Genomic DNA, 16,968 nt, shown 5'->3' with positions numbered 1-16,968 from the left:
CTTATGCATGTTTCCCAAAGACTGAGAAGATAATACAGCTGTCTTTTAATAATCAATGGGGAGTGTATGTAGCATACCAATAGGTAATTTGAGAGTGCTGAATTACAATTTATTTGACTTTTGTCCCTCAGAGTGGGATGAAAAAGTATGTGGTGCTCGTGTTCTTAAAGTTATTATAATCTTTTCGTAGCTTGAAAAGCAACTAGAGCCTCAAGGCTGAGTTGGTTGGTTGTGTGGGGTTTTTTTGTTTTTGTTTTTGTTTTTTTTAGAATCTAATATTTAGGTAGCTCTCCATTTTCATGGATCTACAAACTTTCCTACGTGGTAGGAATTAGTCTGTAAAACTAAATCTTTAATGGACAAAAGTAGAAGCGTATTAAGATGCCCTTGTTTCTATAGTTTATTTCCTTAATTCACAGCTGAGAAGCCTGGGAGATGTTCTGTTACTGAGAACCTCTTCTAGAGAAAGCTAATAAATCAAAACAAAAACTCTGAGCGAGACATGGGTTGTCTTTTCATAAACTGAGGTCTGCTAAAACAAGGCAAATACATCTTAATGTGAATAGGCACATATTCCTTTTAAAAGCAGGTGCTGATTCTGTAGGTTAGCGCTAATAAAAAAGGTCTAATGAATAATATACTTACTTATCTCCAAAAATATTATGAATAAATTAACAAAGTAACAAATATTTCTAGTAACCGTAGGTGGTTATAGTTGGGGACAAAAAGTATATTCAGCAGTATAAAAATGGCACATTACTGGATGTCCTCAAATCTGAAACTGTCTTTGACTACTTTTATCCTTTTTCCAGTCTTTTCTCTTTGGTAAAAGAGTAATATGCTGTAGCTGCTCCCTGTATTGTAATCATCTAGAATCAGAAACTAATTATTCAGAAGAACCTGAAAGGGTTAATATCTGATTATAAAAAAAAACCAAAAACAGACGCAAACAAACAAAACCCCAAATAGTCCCCTCCACAAATTTGCACCCATGACACCACCTTCCCCCACCCCCAAAAATTGTAGCGAACAGTCTGTTATTGTACTGCTGGTTATTACTATATTGTACTACTGCGTTATTTTTCTTACAGCAGTCTTAAAAATAAGTTTAAGCTATTTGCATCGTAACTTGATAAATGTCAGCATGTTGTAGAAATGTCTGCAATTGAGCTAAATGTAGACTGAACGAAAAGATTAAAGATCTTCATAGATCAGCTTGTTTGCTGGGAATTATTTTTGCCTTTCCTCTCCTGGTTGCAAGCAGAATTATTCAATATTTTAGAAAGATTCTTATCCCTGGATATGCCCTTGGAATCTTGTTTCCACAGCAACACAAAGCTACTGATAAAACATCCCTTTTAAACTTCAAATCAGTCTTTTATTTAGAGCTGTAATTAGGTTAGGATGTTTGCCGGTAGCGTTGTGTATTTTTATGTGTATGTATGCATATGCTGAGAGCAGCCTGTAAAACAGCCATAAGGTGAATAATCCTAGAAGTGTTGGAAGAATATCCCATGATGGGGTAAGCCTTCAGGCAGTGTGGCAGAGGAGTCTACTGAGGATGGGGGTGCCGACAGAGTAGGCAGTTGTTTTTCAATGGTTGTATGAAGAAACAGCCCTCTGTGGGATGTAACTATTGCCAGGAGCTGGCTCTTTTCCTCCCGGCAGCTGCCGCATGCTCTCACTTGTTCCAGTTCTGCTCCGAAATGAAACATGTGAAGAATAGAAATGGATGGAAGAACATGCAGCAGCCATTGTGGGTAGAAGGAGCTAAGCTTTGGCACTTGTCCCGATCTGTCTGGTGAAAAGCTTTCCTTCCTTGAGAAGGAATTAATGGGAGAGGGGCTACATGTCAGAGGTTCATCTGAGCAATTAGTATGCTGTTTTCTGTAGGCTGCTCAGATACCGCAGAGCACTTTCTGGTCATTGCATTTGGAAGCAGCACCACACCGGGCTACTTTTTAAAAAGGAAGTTGGTACCGTAGCAATAGAAGGATAAAACGCTGGGTTTAAAAGTTGTGTCGTGCAACTTCTTGGGTTATAAATGCTCATTTGTTTGTTTTGTACAGCTGTGCAAGATTATTTACTTAGTCAAAACTTCATTATATATTTACACGATACTTAATATTAGGAATGATAAACTGTACTGCTAGGAATGATAAACTGTACTGCTAGGGCTTGTGTTGATTTTCACATGATGTCTTAAAAGTATCTAAATAATGGTGCTATTGCAGGTTGTCACAGGATAGTAACCACAGCTTGAAATAGGAATAATGTTGTGTATACTAGAGTTGGGCAGTTGCAAAATCTATATTTAAATTTATCACATTACAGATAAATAGCACTCAGAGCTGAATGGTTCCATCAGCTTGTGAAGCTGCACATCACTGGGGTGGAAATAAATCCTTCCTTCTGAATATTTAAAGTGTCAGTAACTAGATTCAACATAATGTGAATAACACCGACTGTTAAAGGGCAAGTTCTGTGTGCGGTGATTGGTACACGTGGTTAATGATTAGAAACTAAAAGCTATAAATTATTGTTCTAAAAGCTGTTAGTACGTGAACTGTTATTCCCACTTTACAGATTTTTATTTTCTCTGGAAAAAAGTCTAGATAATTGAAGGTTCTTTGCCTTTAGAAGGAGTGCCAGTTAACTGCTTCAGTGAAAATATAAACAGTTGTTGTGAGATTTAGTAGAAACTGAAAGTCTAGACAACTAGGTTAGACTGTGCACACTGGGACAACACTTCCAGAATGCAAATAATCTAAATTTAGGACGCGCTGGGTGGTGGATGGGATGTATATGTGGAGCTATTCTTTTTTGAACTGTAGGGGGAGCACAGGTGATTAGTAGTCGTAAAATTAGATCTCTAATTCTAGCTCAGGCTAAGCGAGATGAATCCTGCGTTAAGTGATAAGTAAGCTGTTATATTAACTGCAGCGAGTTAATGCATCGAGGGTTTGGATTTGCATTTTTTATAGTTGTTTCATTTGCAAACACTACAAATGGACACTGTGTGTGAGCAACTATTTCTTCAGCAGTGTTCTGGAGAGCAGTGGGTAAATCTGGTGTTGATGGCAGGTAGCGGTTGGATGGAGATTGTGAGGAACAGGGAAAGCTATGGGAAATGGTTCGGTCTCACCTATAAAGGACCGAATTTTGTTAGTTTATGGTGTTTCCTAGGTTGTGAAATAGATATTGCTATACGGTTTCATAGGCCAAATAGGTGTCTGATTGTAGTATATGTGCATGAGAGAACACAAGACTCTTCAGTTCTGCTGAAGTTCAGTCTAATATGTAGCTTTTATAGTTTTCTATAGCACGTGTCACATTGAAAAAGCACTGTTTTTTAAAGGGTCACAGAGTTTACTCAAAGCCGTATTTGCTTTGAGGGCTGTGACTGAGAATATGAAATGGTGTTAACTTTATAATACAGATTCCCTGTGTACCTGTGTTATGCATGATATTTAAAATATTATGCATAAGCAAGTGTACCTAATTACTTGTATGATTAGCTTCTTGCTCATAGGAATTGAGATAATCTTTGATACGTTTAATCAAGTTACAGAAAAGCTCATATTTCAGGAAGTGTGACAACAGGAATAAATTCAGTGTCCCTTTTAATGTTTCAACTAGGTAGTATTTCAGTTTTGCTCTCCTTAGCTGAGGCTTTGCAGTGGTAACAGCAATGCATGCGTAGCTACATTAGTGTGGTGAGATCTTCTGATACAAACAGAAAAATGACTGTATGCAGAATGTACACTGGAGAGGAAATTGATTGCATCTTTACTGCAAATAGTCAGCTTTTTTCCACACTGAATCATCTGTTATATAGTTGAACCATCTGAAAGCAAAATTACCCATCCTTTTTTAAATTACAGCATAAATCTTTTGCTAAGAAAATGCTTCAAGAACTTTAAGTGAAACAGCTACAAGAGAGGAAATCTTGGTATATTTAATTGATGGATTCAAGTTCATTGAATCTGTACAAGGAAAGATGCATGTTTTTCATCAATAACCAACCTTTGCTTGAGAAGCAATAACTTAGAGATTTATCAAATATTGTAAGAGATTAGGAGCTTTTATTTAAGCAGCATCAATTGGTAAATATTGGCATTTTGCCTTTTTCTGCTCTGCATAGCTGCTGCTGTCCAGTACTTTGAAAGGAAGTAAGATTCTGCATTGTGGGAGAAAAAAATATGCTTAAGTCAATACAAAGGAGGAGGTAGGAGGTTTGTTTATAGCGATAAAATGGCCCACAGGATTCTCTCATTTCTTTCCCAAATACAGGTTGTTCATGCTTCAGAAATATTTCTAGTTTTGTTTTCTGCTTGTGACTTACCTTACTGGTACATTGTAAACACCGCAGGTGATTAACTGATTAACTAAGAAAATTACTGTAGATGAACTGCTTTTGAAGGCTATGCCAAGTTCCACTTATGGCACTTTGTTATTATCTATTTTGGGACTTATGAACTGCTAATGTGTTATCTATACATATGTAATAGCAACAGCTGTAATGAATACTTGCTTAGCATGTGGAATTTCAAAGCACCCTGTGGAGCATTTGAGTTCAGTGTTTCTAGAGGCAAATAAATTGTGCAGTCTGTCTGTGGTTATACACCAGAGCTACGGATGCAAACAGGTCAAAGTGATTCTGTGGAAAAATCATGCTAAAAAGATGTCACTACATATACATGAGCTGTATGAAGATCCTACTGGCGTCACAAATTCTATGTCATTTTTAATAATGAAAGTGAGAAATGTTAAACACTTTTGCATAGAGTGGTAACAGTACTGTCCCAAATACACCTTGTTGCACCATAAATCTGCTTAGTGGTAGAAGAACCTTGACGTGGCCAGGCGTTTGAATTCCTTTTAGGTCTCCTTTTCTAATTGGATTTTCATATTTCATTCTGCTTTACCTGATCACCAGATACCTGGACATCTCAGCAGAGTAAGGCCAATTAAGAGAGTTTCAAAGAATGTTCTGGGACTCAATTATAGAAAATTGGTGGAATGTAAAGCCTGTTTAGCTAGTATGTTTATATTTTTATATTAAATAGTTGAGGCTAACAGAAATGTTTAAATGTAGGCTTGATTATTTTTCAATTTCCAAACAATGCAGTAGTGAGCAAAAAGAAATTTGAAAGGAACAAGAATCATTTTGGGACTTACGAACTGCTAATGTGTTGTCTATACGTATGTATAGATACACACATTTAAATTCTAATTAATTAAATTACCATATGCTTTTAATACAAAGATAAGTTATTATAATGAGATGCTCTGTCATTCATATAAGTAAGACCATAGAAAACATCCTAAAACTTATAAGGATTCATAACATTTTTACTAAATAATAACCTGAGTCTAAATTTTAGAGAGTTATATATGTTTTACTGAGCCTTTTTACTAGGCTCAGGCTGTGACATTCTTCATAAATGCGTAGGCATTTTGAACAGAAATACCGAGACTGCTTTATTGGTATAGCTAGGAATGCTGTTCTGAACTTCTGAAATCACAGTACTGTAAATGTAGCAGCCAGTGTGTGTGTTTGATATGGGTCACAATCACTGTATTACCTTGTTGTACTGCTGCTTGGTTTTCTTCATGTGTGTAGTCTGATACATTCTTTCTCTTCTCGAACTCTGTTGTCTTTGGAATTGAACTTGGAAAGGTGTTTTCACAAATTCTCCATCCCTTTTGTTCTTCCATGTCTGTTCTTCATGGAGGTGCCAACAGTGTAGCTCGATGGAGGACTAAAAGGTTGTGGCAGTTGGAATTACTTGCAGGAGTTAGACATAGGATGTGGAATTCTGCTGCTTGAAAGACGATTTCTGAAGGCTTTTCTGCGCCCCAGAGTGAATGGGTTAACTCAAGATGAACTTTTTCTCTCAAACTTCTTGATTACAGCATATAGAAAAAGACTCGAACTTGTTTGTTCCACAGGCTGATCAAGATGATGAATACTGCTTTCTTTGTTCAGGTACCCAAGAATCAGCAGACTCTTAAGTCAGTTGGGAAAGCTAATGACTTGTAGATAGCCAAATAGGCTGGTGACAGTACAACAGTATTTTGTCTGTTCATCAAACTAAAACATACATGCCGCTGTCACCTCTCTTCATTTGATAAAAATAAATGTGAAACAATTGCACCGCCCCTATATTCAGTTGAATTTGCATTCTTGATTTCTGAATTGAATGAATTTAATATTCCTTATAACTGATGTTATTGATTGTCTTCTAGTTCTGCCTATGATAATGTCAACAAAGTTCGGGTTGCTATAAAGAAAATCAGTCCTTTTGAGCATCAGACGTACTGCCAGAGAACTCTGAGAGAGATTAAGATCCTACTGCGCTTCAGGCATGAGAATATTATTGGAATAAATGATATTATCAGAGCTCCGACTATTGAACAAATGAAAGATGTGTATCCTTTCAAAGTTTTAAGTTATTCTGCGTAGTTAGTGATGGTTGTTGTCTCTGTTTTGATTATTTCCTCCTTTTCATCCTCTTCCTTACTAAGTTTTAATAAAAGTTGGCTTTTGTTATTGTAAATTGAAAGGGAACTTCATAGTGTTTGATAGATTTGTAGATACATAGATAGATTTGATATGTAGGTGAGTACTAGTTTTGTTTGTTCTTTTTTCAGGAAAAAAAATAAATGTTAATTTCTATTTTCCGAGGCAAAGAACTCAACATTGTAGAGATTTAGTTTAGTCACTTAATCCTAAAACTATATTTGCTCTTAATAGAGCTGTTGTTAGAACTGATTGCTTTGGGGAGAAAATAAAATGGCCACTCTGCCATAATTGTCTAAAATTTTCTTAAAGAATAGAATGGATACATCTGGGGGGTGGGGTGGGTGTCAAAATAAAGCAAAACACAATCCCCAGTTTTGCAGTGCTTCTTGCATATGTGAAAAGTCTGAAACTGCACAAGGGCAGGTAAACATACTTGATTAATATATGCAAATCTGGCCTTTTTGTTATACTAATTGTTCTTTCATGGGGAACTTGGCTTTGTGTAGATATGACTTCACATGGATATCTAACGTATGAAGTAGTCTTAGCTGGGAGACTCTCCCTGAGATACAAGGCCTAGTTTAGGGTCAACCAGCTTAATTTCCCCAAGTCCGTGTGCATTGGTTCCTATTGGTTTTGCGGGTCTTTGCAGATGTCTGCCCAATAAAAGGTATGAGCGCATGCAGGCAGAAATTGAATTGAATCTAGGTCAAATGTTTTCACTTCATAAATTACCAATATATTATTTGAGTTCGATCGGTCTTATGCAGGGTTCTAAAGTTGCATTTCTGTGGCCATTTTGACTAATCTAAGTGCATGCTGCCTGTAAAAAGATGTCCTAGTTGTGTGATCTAATCTGAATACCCAGAGGAGAGGATGGGAACGCCTAACTGGAATGGCAATAGTAGTGTGTTTTCACGAAATCCTATTTCGGTGAAAAGTGATCATGGAACTACACCCCAAGGGTTTTGCAGCCAAATTGAATTAAGGGAGAGGAAAGTTTTACTTAACTCATTCCTCCCAAAGCAGGAAAAAAACACCCTTTTCTTTATGTTCATTCCAGTCTTAGAAAAAACATAATCTGACTGAAAATATTAGGATTTAATTTTGGTAAGCAGAAGACAGTTGTGTTCAATGTAGCATAGTAAATATACAGTAAAGGAGAACAACAGCTGTATTTCTGAAGTGGAGAGGTGGCAGAGAAGACTGATCAGAAATGATCAGATCTTCTACTTTCATGCTTTTATACAACTGGAAGCAAGTATCTCAGAAGCTTATTACTCATTAAACTAAAAAACAGTCTTTATTTCTTGGCAAGCAGGATAGGAATCTGATCATATTAAGATTCCAATAAAAATCAGGCTCTAATATAAAGAAATAGAGGTTTATGATGATTAATTTGAGAGGATCACGTGCTGATGCCTCTTAATTCTGTAAAGGGCTGCATCACGTAACAGGATTGATTTGATTCAAAACTTGTAAAGGAAGAAGCAACTACATAGTTTCATAATTGTCATGAAACAGACAAATAAGAGAGAAAAATTGTTATGGAAGTTTCATCTGTTACTGTATGTTGATATCTAACATGACACCTGTTTGTTCTGCTGCCTTACATCTGATGCCTGACAGATACATTGTGCAAGATCTTATGGAGACAGATCTTTACAAGCTCTTAAAGACTCAACACCTCAGCAACGACCACATTTGTTATTTCCTTTACCAGATTCTGAGAGGGTTAAAATATATCCATTCAGCCAATGTGCTTCATCGTGACCTCAAACCTTCGAATTTGCTGCTTAACACCACTTGTGATCTCAAGGTTAGTCGAAATTTCTTATAAATTTTGCTCCCATGGTCTTCATAAACTACCTGCTATAACCATGAATTGGTTTTGTTACTAGGGATTAATGTGATTTTTATCCTGGAAAGATTGCTAAACACTATTGGTTTTGATAAAATAATTGGTAAAATTTGAGTGACTAAGAATTCACTGTTACGCTATTTTAATGAGTGCATCACTGTTTCCATCTGGAGGCTGACTTTGAAACAGCCTCTTTGAAAGCTAGGTGAAAATACTTATCTGAAGCAAAATTGTGTTTACCTAGAAAGTAAACTCAAGCTGTGTATATTTCAAGTCTTGGTTTCTCTGTGTTTAAACTGTTAATTGTTCAGTGTTGGAAAAGGACTTCATATTAGTGGCCAACTAAAATAGCATGTGAAATTCAGTGCTGATTAAATGCACAGCAATTACTTGGAGAGAGAATGTTCCTAATTTACATTTCCAGTGATGGGCTCTGTACTAGTTAATACTACAGAAGGCTGATCTTAGAGCTGTTACGATTCTTGGAAAATGTCAGCTCAATGCTTAGTGGCATTCAGTAAAGCAAACCAAGTGTGAAGAATTAGAACAGAAATAGAGAATAAAACAGAAAACATGCCATTCTATAACTTTCTGTTGTTTTTGAGTCTTCGGTTCTGTGTGATCATAGTTATCACACTTCTCCCCAAGATATCCTTTTAAAATGAGGAGACTAGGACTTCAGAGTACTTTTCTCCATAGCAGGAAGAACTATTTAGCCTAGGTCTCCTCTGCTGGAAGATACTGCTTGAGGAAAAGAAAGAATACAATAGAATTTGATAAAATTGTTAGTGGCATAGGGAGAGTGAATAGAGAACAGCTGTTCACTGTCTTTACCTATTAAAAAGGCAGGGAGGGGCGGGAATGAAAGGAGCAGGTGGCATGCTCAGGGTGAAAGCACATAGTATTTAACTTGCAGCATTGTTAAGCTGTGGAATTTGGTACCACAAAGCACTGTAGATATTACAGATAATGTGATTTAAAAAAACACCAAGGAAGTTAGTAGAAGAAAAAGCTGTTGAATGCTACCTCTGGTTTAGAGTCCCATGGTGGTAAATCCATGGAAGATGAGAGAGACTACTAGAGAAGCACTGGAGTATGTTCCCTTTTACACTTTATGTTATGTATTTGCTGTTGGCCACTGATGGAGCGAGATTATGGAGTTTACATTACTTTGATCTGACGTGGTACAACTGTGTTTGTTGCTTACTGTGGTGCACCTAATTACACTCTGTTTTTTATAGTAGCTCTAGCTTTCTCATTTAAAAACAAACAAACAAAAATATCCTCTTCAAAATGTAAACCAGTTGCTGGCCATACAAGTTTGTCACAATTCCAAGGAAAGTCCTTGCTGTTCATATGCTGGTCCATTCTAAATACTGGCTATACCATCAGTTTGCTTTACATTCCCACTGCTGCTTGTCAGCTTTTCCTAATGCACAGTACTGCTGGACTGGTCACCTCTGACTCTTGCTATGGGATTTCAGCAGCTGTTACTACATCAGATCCCTTCAAGGCATTAACCCTTTCATGAAAGAAATGGAGTAAAATCTACGATGACTGTGCAATAGAAGCAGGAAAGAACAGTTTGAGTGTAGCTCTGTTATGTGCAATTAAAGGCAATAAAATAATAAAAGGCAATGTTTTAACACAAGTAAGATGGTCATGAGAAAGAAGGTAAGCTCACTGTATGGCAAAATAATACAATATGACCTTAGTGAGTACTGTTCCAGTTTCTTGATAAGATTTTAAAAACAGCATGCCACTGCAATATGCACTTCCTAGTGCAGAATATGGTAGTCTATATGGCAGAGCATATGTTTTTTCATAACCTAAAGGGAACTCTGGTGTTGTATTAATGCTGCATCTAAAGTTTAAACAACAATATTGGAGAGAAAACTAGTACATGTTAGGCCTTGTCTGATGAATGCTGAACTTGTACTAACTTGTTTCTTTTAGGGCCGTTCTGCAAGTCTATGTGTCAGCTGTGTACATGTGCATGCTTATAAAGTTGATTATTGTACATAAACTCAAAACACAGCATACTGTGAAAATGAACAACTTAAAACCACACTTTCGGAAGAAAGTTTGTTGATCTTTAGTGGTAATGCTGTTAGCGTCTTTCTTTAATGGCATTATGCGAGAGAGCTGTTGATCTCTTCTGGAGCTCAGTCCTACAGGTTGTAACAAGAGCTCCTTCTTTCTTCTCCCTCAAACATGATCTTGACTTCTGGATCATAGATTCCATTTCCAGGAAAGAAATACATGAGTCTCTAATGACACAATTTGTCTGTGAACCCTATAGCTTGTCCTAAGCAGCTGAAAGGCTCAGGGCAGAAGTGCAGAACCTAAAGCTGTTTCTGTTTCCTTGGGCTATGCTACAGACTTAAATGAGACCATAAATATGACTTAACCACATAGTGAATGAAAGTTTGTGAAAGTACATAATTTGACTTAACTACTGTCTCTTGTTATATATTTTCAGTGAAAGATTAGATTTGAGAGTCCATGAAACCTGCTGCCTTGGAATCTCTCTCCAGTGAGAGTCCTGGGTAATAAAGATACTGGTCTTCTCTTTTGCAGCCTGGCATCTTTCCCATGAATGAGATTAATGTATACTGACATGCTACAGGCTGGAATATACTCTAGAATAGTATCTAACTTTTTTAGAAATATTTTCACATGCTTTCATGATTATCTGCATCCAACAAGTTGACCTGTTCTGCAGTTTTGTAAAAGAAATATTACATAAAACCTGTCATGACCATATAATTTTCTACGCCAGTGGCATTAATATTTCAGAAAATGAGGTCAAAGTTATTTTAAACAGATGCTCAACTAGTAAGTTGCAGTGTCTTCAGTGTACCAGTTTACTCTAGCTGAGAATCTTCTTCTTTGACTTGGTTAAAACATTAACTCAATATTATTATAAGTTGTGCTTTTCTATGTACATGGTGAATACTCCCAATTATTAAACATCTAAGAGTTGTTAGATACTTCGATAGGCTTGAAAGGAAGGTGATGAGAGGGTTTTTCTGAGGAAAACTGCAAGTTATTGTTTGTTTCGGGATTTTGCCAATTACTTTGGAGATGCAACTGTTTCAACTACCATCTTATCAATAACAACTAAACTTTAATGAAAGCCTCTTCTTTTCCTTTTATACAAATATATACATATACACGCGCAGACTACTCGATACAACTTCAGATATCTTAGTGTATTAGTAGCACTTTTGGGTGTCATTTCATTTGCATAGTAAACGGTCATACGTACATGATCCTCATAAATCTTCCCATCTGCTTGATAGCTTCATCCGATTTTAATCCATCTCTGTTTATATAATAAAGAAAAAAGAAAAGCATACCTGATACTGATTACAAGAACATTGTTTTCAAGAAGTGGAAGCTAAATATATAAATAGGATACTGGCATTTTATTTAGTGGGGAAGCATTTTATTTATTTATTTAGTGGGGAAGTTATTCCTTCTCTCTTAGTAGCATCTCTCTCTGTCTCTCCAGGGCATGAAGCACTGACTGACATACCTGGGTCTTTCATTATGCAGCTTTTTATTCTCTGCTATGACTTAGTCAAAATGCCAAGAAAATTTTGCCTGTCATTATGTTGCTCTCACAGATTCTTTCTTCTTTTGTTTTAGTTCTGATTGAGAAGCCTACCTTCTGGTGTTTTGACTTTTACCAATTATTTGTCGAACAGGCATAGTGGACTTGGATTCCACCCCCACCCAAAATAGGATAGCTGCTTTGTTAAATGTGTTCTGTTGCCACAGGGCAAGAACTGTCTGCCCTCACCAGGGTACAGTCAGGAACTTTGCTTCGTCCCTTGCACCCGGGACTTCAGGCAGAATGCTGGCCTCTCCAGCTTCTCTTTTATTCTGCCCTGATAATGTTCCTGGTCAGCTCTGCAGCTGGTGAAAACACTACTAACAGCCAAGAGCCTCTTTCTTGCAGCTTCAACCTTGATGCCTTTCTCACTAATGGTGTTTCTTCTTTTCTGCTTAACCTGTTTCTTCTCTAGTCAGCAGGGGCTTTTTGTCATTTTAATGAGCTCTCTTTGTCATTAATCTTCCTTTCCATGCCATGTGCATTTTTCTACTTGAGTTGAGAGATTCACAGACACCTTCTTTAATTCAGTTCTTTCTCCTCGCTGTGGACGGGAGAGTGCCTTTCTTCTTTTGTCTTAATTATAACAACAAATCATCGCACTTTGCTTATGTGTAATACTATAATTCTGCACGGGTCTCCTTGCCTATAGTCTTATCTAGCTTTTTTCTGAGGTTAGGAGGAAGAGGTTGCAACAATTTTGCCTGCCTGCATAATTATTTTCTGAAGTCCATAAAGCTGTCCTCTACAGTTTCTTCGCCTGTCTTTACAGGAGACTCTTGATTATTTGTACTGATTCTCTTTATGTAAGCTGCTAATTACACACAAGGCAGCTGCTCTGTTTCCATAGCCTGGGAAAACCTTGACGTGCTTAAAAGGGTTCTTTTTGGTTTTGTTTTCTAAGGATTCAGGGTTTTGGGTTTTTTTTAAGTATGTAGCTAAAGTCAGAGGAGTCATCCCATGCAGCCTGGCTTACGAATTTCATCATTGCCTTTTCTTCAGTCCCTCTGTTTAACAGTCAGCTGCTGAATCTTGTCTTTCAGATGTAGCTTTCAGTTGGCTGAATCACTTCTTCCTTAACTGATCTATCAATTGTTTCACAGGCTATCCCTCCAGGAAAATAAAGGAGGAGGTTGCCAGGATACAATGAGGTTTTTGGTAGGATTATCCATTACAGTCTTTATTGACTACAACATATTATTACTTCACACTTTTAATATAATCAGTGTACACAATTAACTATCAAAGACTATTATAAAATGTATGCATCAGAGGAACCTCCTGTTTGCTACTCCTACATTTGATGCCTTGTTTTTCTGAGAGTACATATTCTTTCATGCAAATACACTTCGTGTGGAAATTGATCATTATCATAAACTGGTATTTGTTTGGTGGTAGCAAAACCATATGAATGTGTCTAATGTGCCACTCAACAAGCTTGCCACTTACCTTTTGGAAGGTAAGAAAGGAACAGCTGCTGTACTCTAGAACAGTGTCTTTCTTCACATTTTCAATTTTCTTAATTTCTCTCTGGAGAGAGGACACCAAATAGCTCTGAATGCCATGGAGCGTCCTTACCAGAGTATAGATAAAAACACTTTTTCCTTTTTGCTGAACTCACTAGTCTAGATCAGAGTTTATTTTTCTTTTCATGGTTAGATAAAACTGTTTTCCTGACACAGGGTTGAGAAATATTTTCTTGTGGTTTTTTTTTTTTTAAGCTCATGTTTCCTTCAGCAACCTGTAACCTCTCCAGTCTACCATTATCTCATGATTGGATAGGACGTTTCTCGTGCAAAGATGCCGTTATGATGATAGCTTTTGTAAAAAAGGGTATTGAACTTTGTTACAAATGTGTTCGTTGGTAATTTTGTTTTCTGAAAATCTTAATCTCTCTTTGTTTTCTGGTAAATTTCTAATAACAGGTTGGAGCAGTATATCTTGCCACCTGTCTGGCAGAGAAGGTGTTAAGTAAGTGCAACACAAATTGTGCACCAGGAACATCTCTTTTTCCCAAACTGTTTATTCTTCCTGGCCCCTGCATGGCCTAATCGGATACTCTTTGTACATCCAAAACATTTTTCCTTAACCTTTGTGCAATAATTTGTTTCTAAAAATACAGGTTACCACCCCTGTATTTGTAGGTGTTATATCATGGGTTGGGGAACAGTGAATTAGTAATGTTGTAGTATTGGTAGCTGTATGTCTAATATGCTTTTTTTTTTTATTTCTTTAAAACCAGATTTGTGACTTTGGACTGGCTCGTGTTGCAGATCCAGATCATGATCACACAGGATTCTTGACAGAATACGTGGCCACACGTTGGTACAGGGCTCCTGAAATCATGCTAAATTCTAAGGTAAGAACCATAGTGGACTGCTATGGTGCTTCTGTTGCTGGTTATTCACTTGTGAGTACAAGTTTTGCTCCCTCCCTCCTTCTGTGTTTTTAGGATCAGAATGCATGCTTAGTCCTGAGGAAATGTGGTAATGGATTTGCAGTATAGCTACTGGCTTGCATTAAATTTGTGATTCCAGATGCAATTATTGGATACTACAACTGAGTAAACATGTGCATGAGCTCCCATGTGTCCAGTTCCTTGCCAATCATGAGACTTCTTTCCATCAAATGCTTTTCCACAGAGCAAGACACAAGTGCTAGCAATGAGAGCATTTTACTACTGTCTTCATCAAGGCTTGCAAATGTTGCCTTAATATTATCTTGACATTTTGATTTAGGTTTAGAATGTATAATGAGGGTGAATATGATTCTGAAGGCAGGTGATCTTTGTTGTGTGTCAATCTTAATTGCATTCCCATAGTCTTAATGAAATCATCCCTTAGGTTTTTTTATACTTGGAATTATTCTTATGTTCTTCTGTGGCTGTTTTAAGGTATATCCAGTCCCTGTATGGTGTGAGTTATGGCTATCCTTCATAACCTTTGCATTAGTTTCTACAGCCATGTGCTTGTTTGCAAAATACCTATGTGACATCTGTGTCTGTATTTTATATTCCTCAAAGACTTTGTTGTTTCTGTAGGATTATTGCTTCATTGGTTGTTGGGTTTGATTTGTTGTGGCAATAGTGTGTCTAACACGCTTCTAGAAAATAGTCATCTGACCAATCGAGGTTTGTTGTTGTTGTTTTTTTTTTTCCCTCCAGCTTCTTGTATTTTAAACTCACATTGAGGCCATAAACATAGGGCGACTTAACCTTATTTCTGGATAGCCACATACATTTATCAGCAGCTTTTACAAGAAAATATTTTGTGTGTTCCTTAAGAGGTGGTCAACTTACAATTTTCCTGGCCTATAGCCTGATTCTTTTTAGAATTACAGTGCCTTGAAAACTGTGTTGAGCGATCACATCCTGAGAAGCGGGTGCTGAGGTGGCTGTGGATTCAGCGAAGTTACTAGCTTTTGTTGGAAGCTCCCAGCTGATGGGAGGGGGAGCAGTGGGCAGCAGGCTATGAGAGAATAAGGCAAGGGAGCTTATGGGGCCAGGGGTTCTTGAGGTAAGCTTGCCCCTGTGTTACCCAGGCACTAGTGTAGCTAGTGTGCTTCTGAATAAAAGCCTTTTCTTATGGATAACACAGGAAAATATGGCCATTTGTTCCATTCTTCTTATATCCCATTTACTGTTGTTGGCCTTCTCACATCATCTTTACTACTTACCTGTTGTGTTTTACATCTTTACTACTTACCTGTTAGCTGTTTTACAAATCAGCTAACCAACAGGGCTGTTTTGCCCTCTCACCCTTTGATGCTGAAGGCTTCTAACTTGCATGGTATTTAGATCCTATTAGGAAGAAGGATGGCTTTTTTTCACGTGTTTAGCATGCGACATTATAGAATTAAGAAGAATAGCTTGTTTCCAAAATTTGTTAGTGTAAATTTGCTATAAAATTAGGGAGTCTCAAAAATTTGCAGTTGGTAATTTGTTTAGCTAAACTTAGAGAATCCTTTTGGAAAATCCGTGTCTTGCATACTTCAGTTCTTGCTACCCCTTCTAAGTAGTGTTTTGATAGACGATTCTTAATTACTTCATTCTGTACAGAAAAATCAAACAGCATGAAGAAGCATGACTTATCTAAAAAAAGATTTATTTGCGTGCACTTTCAAAATTTACTAAAGTAACATGTTCTGCAAATATGCAAAAATGTCTTTGACAAAAATGTGTTTTCACTTTGCTTGCAGGGTTACACCAAGTCTATTGACATCTGGTCAGTAGGCTGTATTCTGGCAGAGATGCTCTCCAACAGACCTATCTTTCCAGGAAAACACTACCTTGACCAACTTAACCATATCCTTGGTAAGCTTTATATAAAAGTAGCATTTCCACATCCGTCTGTCTCTCTCCACCTTTTCTACCAGCTAAACTGGTCTCGGTCACACATTTCTTTCTCTTATTGGTCGGTGTATAACGTATGGATCTGTAGGTGTATCTTCTGTTCCCTGTAGTTATTTCTGCAGTGATTTCTACAAAAATCATTGATTTGGGGGGCAACTAGAGGATACTTACCAATTTATTTACTACATCAGCAGAGATGCTTTCAAAATAAAAATTAAAACAACCAAAAAACCTCAAATATACTATTAGGTCCAGGTCAAAATTTTTTTTAAATTTCTATAGCTACGCCACTTAATTGGCTCTTTTAAACAGATTACTCATCATTAGAAAGTTAAACTGCATTTGTTTATTTACAAGAAAAAATAACTTAAACCTTTTTAGTAAAGGTTTCTAAAAAAATACTAACTTATTCTGTACTCTTAAAATATTTAGTCTGAAACCTTCTTCCCAGCAGTTTTAATATTGATTTTTAACAAATGTGATATAACCATTTTAATGTGCTTTTCATAGAATGTAGTACTGTTTGTATTTATTCTTTTGTTTTTAGGTATACTTGGATCCCCTTCCCAAGAAGATTTGAATTGTATAATAAATTTAAAGGCCAGAAA

At 36.9% G+C, this 16,968-nt stretch overlaps 1 protein-coding gene across 1 annotated transcript in view; it reads left to right on the top strand.

Moving 5' to 3' along the window:
* Window positions 1–6,250: 6,250 nt before the first annotated feature.
* Window positions 6,251–16,968, top strand: part of MAPK1 (mitogen-activated protein kinase 1) — a gene marked incomplete at its 5' end in the record, with an annotated part of 20,546 nt that continues 9,828 nt past the window's right edge. Inside the window, 6 exon segments of the mRNA XM_009330742.1 lie at window positions 6,251–6,435; window positions 8,159–8,348; window positions 14,252–14,368; window positions 16,207–16,321; window positions 16,908–16,964; window positions 16,967–16,968. The exon segment at window positions 16,967–16,968 is cut by the window's right edge and continues 70 nt beyond it. Coding sequence (XP_009329017.1) covers window positions 6,251–6,435; window positions 8,159–8,348; window positions 14,252–14,368; window positions 16,207–16,321; window positions 16,908–16,964; window positions 16,967–16,968 — 666 coding nt within the window.

This window comes from Pygoscelis adeliae, unplaced genomic scaffold (assembly GCF_000699105.1).
Source record: "Pygoscelis adeliae isolate BGI_AS28 unplaced genomic scaffold, ASM69910v1 Scaffold358, whole genome shotgun sequence".
In the NCBI taxonomy this organism is placed as follows: Eukaryota; Metazoa; Chordata; class Aves; order Sphenisciformes; family Spheniscidae; genus Pygoscelis; species Pygoscelis adeliae.
Note: the sequence above shows the minus strand (reverse complement) of the source record. Positions and strands in the feature narration are given on the sequence as shown.